This window comes from Elephantulus edwardii, unplaced genomic scaffold (assembly GCF_000299155.1).
Source record: "Elephantulus edwardii isolate Elephantulus edwardi_28Jun2011 unplaced genomic scaffold, EleEdw1.0 scaffold00088, whole genome shotgun sequence".
NCBI lineage: Eukaryota > Metazoa > Chordata > Mammalia > Macroscelidea > Macroscelididae > Elephantulus > Elephantulus edwardii.
In genome coordinates this window covers 5,873,472-5,876,626 of record NW_006399838.1, presented here as the reverse complement: position 1 = coordinate 5,876,626, position 3,155 = coordinate 5,873,472, and the positions used below count along the sequence as shown (strand labels likewise).

The 3,155-nt window shown below is 44.0% G+C and overlaps 1 protein-coding gene across 1 annotated transcript in view; it reads left to right on the top strand.

Annotated features, from left to right (window-relative positions):
• The window catches only part of TMEM212 (transmembrane protein 212), an 18,127-nt gene that overhangs the window by 13,678 nt on the left and 1,294 nt on the right, over positions 1-3,155 (top strand). Inside the window, exon 2 of the mRNA XM_006890382.1 lies at positions 847-906. Within this exon, the coding sequence (XP_006890444.1) occupies positions 847-906 (60 nt within the window). The remainder of the gene's footprint in view (positions 1-846; positions 907-3,155) is intronic.

Below are 3,155 nucleotides of genomic sequence, written 5' to 3'. Positions count from 1 at the left end.
TGGTGAGAATCTTTGTTTTCTTGATGTTGAGCTTTAATCCGTACAGGAGGCTGAAGTCCCTGACCTTCTGCAGCAAGTGCTTCAGGTCTTCCTCAGTTTCAGCAAGCAGGTTTTTATAGCACAGGTGTTTAGGGAGGAAAGGGAGGGATATTCCATTGTGGTTTAACCAGGTGGGTGATCTTCTAGGGAAGGAAGAGAGGAACACTCCATGGTACTTTAATCAGATGGACACAACTATTCATTCCCTTTGTTGACATGTTGATATTCTTTGAATCCTTCGTTCTCCCTTTGACCTTGGTCTGGGCCTGACAATGAATACTAGACAACTGATCAAATTAAAACATAGGGCGAGGGCTGCCAATTTAGTGACACCATGTGGTAGTTGATACTCTTATCATGTGCCTGCCTTCAAGTTGGCACGACTCATAGTTGGCCCGCTCGTGAGTTTCAGAAACTGTCAATCGCACGGGAAGAGATTGCCTTTTTTTTTTCTCCCCCTCAGAACAGCTGGCAGATTCAAACCATGGTCCTTGGAGCTGGCAGCTCTTCCGCTAGGCCATCAGAGCTGCTCACACCCACACCATGTGGTAGCGATGGCACACGCAGTGCAGACGTGCAAAGTAGATGCTTGAATGAATTTTGTCTTTGTGGTATGGTTCTCTTAGTCTCCTCAGCATCCGTTTGTTCCATGGGTAAGTAAAGTAGGAGAATTAGGATTATTAATCTAGTTAGCCATTGGCTGACTCATCTAGTTTATGACAAAGTTGTCAAGCTGCGTGATAGGTTGAACTCTTTCTGGAGGCGTGTCCTAGCTTGGCAGCTGTTGATATTTTTCTTCCCCTACAGGCCGTCGCTGCAGGTGTTTTTCTACTGCTTGCTCACAGGGAGAGGACCCAGAGAGACCTGGTAAATACATGGACATCAAGGAGGAGGGCGGGTGAGCTCTGGTGGCCTAGTGGCAAGAAGCTGAACTGCAATCTTAGAAGTGCATGGTTCAAATCCACCAGACGCTCTGCTGGAGGAGGGACAATCTCCTCCTGTACCAGTCAGATCTGATTTGATGATACACACACACACACACACACACTAAAATAAAATAAAATAAGGAGGAGGAGGGCAGAGGGGATCCAGAGGTCTAATAGCTATTATTGTAGGACGTAATAAGAAAACATAAGTTCCAAATAGGTCTGAATCCTTTTCATCCGCACTTTACCGTGAGGGATTTCAGTAATCTACTAAAGAAGCCTCAGAGGGATAGGTTTTACCTGACCCTGCCTCAAATACTCTTCAAAAGTTCCTGTGATTATTGCACTGGGGAAGGCTGAGTGTTGGTGAACATGGCGTATACGTAATTATTTTGAAAGGATGGGTTCTCTGCTTTTAGTAATGTACCTTCAAGTCGCAAAACCACACCTTGGAGTCTCCTTCCCACTTCCTTGCTACCTCTCCCTCCACAAAAGGATGAAGAGGACTCTTTTCACCTACACGTGAATCACCCGATTGTTGGTAGGTGCCATGCTCTGGCTCAGAGAGATCCCATAAACAGCAAAAGACAACCTTCCCTGCTCCTGTGCCGGCCTCACGCCTCTGCTGTGCTTACATCAATTGCTGCAGTCACTGTGAATCTGGCCATATACAGATTATCTAATTCATCAGTTCTGGGGGAGACCTCAACTATGCTTTCTGCACACCCAGTCAGCTCTCAGCAAGATGGTTTGACACAGTGACTGCAGCAATGGACTCAAGTGTGTCAGGAATGGGAAGGACTACAGTCGGCTCCGACAGGGTTCTGATACATCGTTCAAAGGGATGCTGTGAGTTGTACGGTACTTGACTGCACCTAGCAACGACAATAACCGGCTCTCGTCCACAGTAAATCTCACTGCCCAATGTAGAGGTCATGCATCTCCAGGTTTGAGTCCAGGTTTAAAGTTTCCTCCCACTGCAACGTGAATTCCAGCCTTGGAAACCTGATAGAGGGTCGCTATGGGTTTGGACAAACTCAATGGCAGTGGTTCGTGTGTTGGTGCTCCTGGATTATGAGCAACACCTTGAGAAACAAAGCCCTTCTGTAGGACAGAGATTTAGTTACTCCCATGTCTTCCTGGCATAGAATGGTTCTTCAACATGTCATATCCCAATAAAAAGAGTTGGAAACAACCCAAGTGCCCATCAACAAACAAATGGACAGAGAAACTGTGGTCAATTCACAAAATGGAATACTACGCTGTATTGAAAAACAAGGAACTCATGAAATATTATACAAAATGGGTGACCTTGGAGGACATTATGCTGAGTGAAGTATCTCAGTCACAAAAAGACAAATGCTGCATAGTGCCACTGTTGTAGAATGGGACTGACAGTGGGGTTGGGAGAAGACTGAGAAAGATGGGATAAATAATGTATACTGCATTGAAACAGATGAGGGGAAGTACTGTTTAGGAGCAATACACGATTAGGTATTATTGTCATAACAGGAGTCCAGAATGAAGGCTGCACAGTGGAGTGGACTTGAGGGGAGGGATTGTATAACAATGAAAGAATTTTATTTTTCAAAGAGAAGAGCAAACAGTGGGGGAGGTTGCTGGGAGAAAAGTGCAACACTGAATGAATGGAAATCCAAAGTCTCTGTAAATTTTCATTAAGAAGAAGAAGAACTTCTTTTTAAATGCCTGTAAAGTGGAATCCAGCACCTTCTTGCTCTCATTGGCTGGTGGTGTATATTGAACAACGAGCTTGTAAAATGTCACACAACATGGGAGACCCTGAATCACATCAGGCTGAGTGAAACATCGCAGTCATAAAAAGGGCAAATACTGCATAGCACCACTGCTATAAAGCAGTTCTGACATGGAGTTTGGGAGAAAAATGGGGTAAGAGTGGATAGATAAAGATCATTGCATTGAAACAGATAAAAGAAAGGACTGTCTAAAATGGATATATAATTAAGCATTATACATATGACAATAGCCCAGAATAAGAGATATATCATTGCAAAGAGTACTGGGGTCGGGGAGGGAAATTATGCAACAGTTAATGACTATTTTTTTTTTTTTAAGTGAACTGGAGAAGTGGAAAGAGAGGGCAAGGGGGTAAAACTTGCAATAATGGATTAATGAAAATCTAACATCTGTAATTGCTTTGCTTGGCTCCAT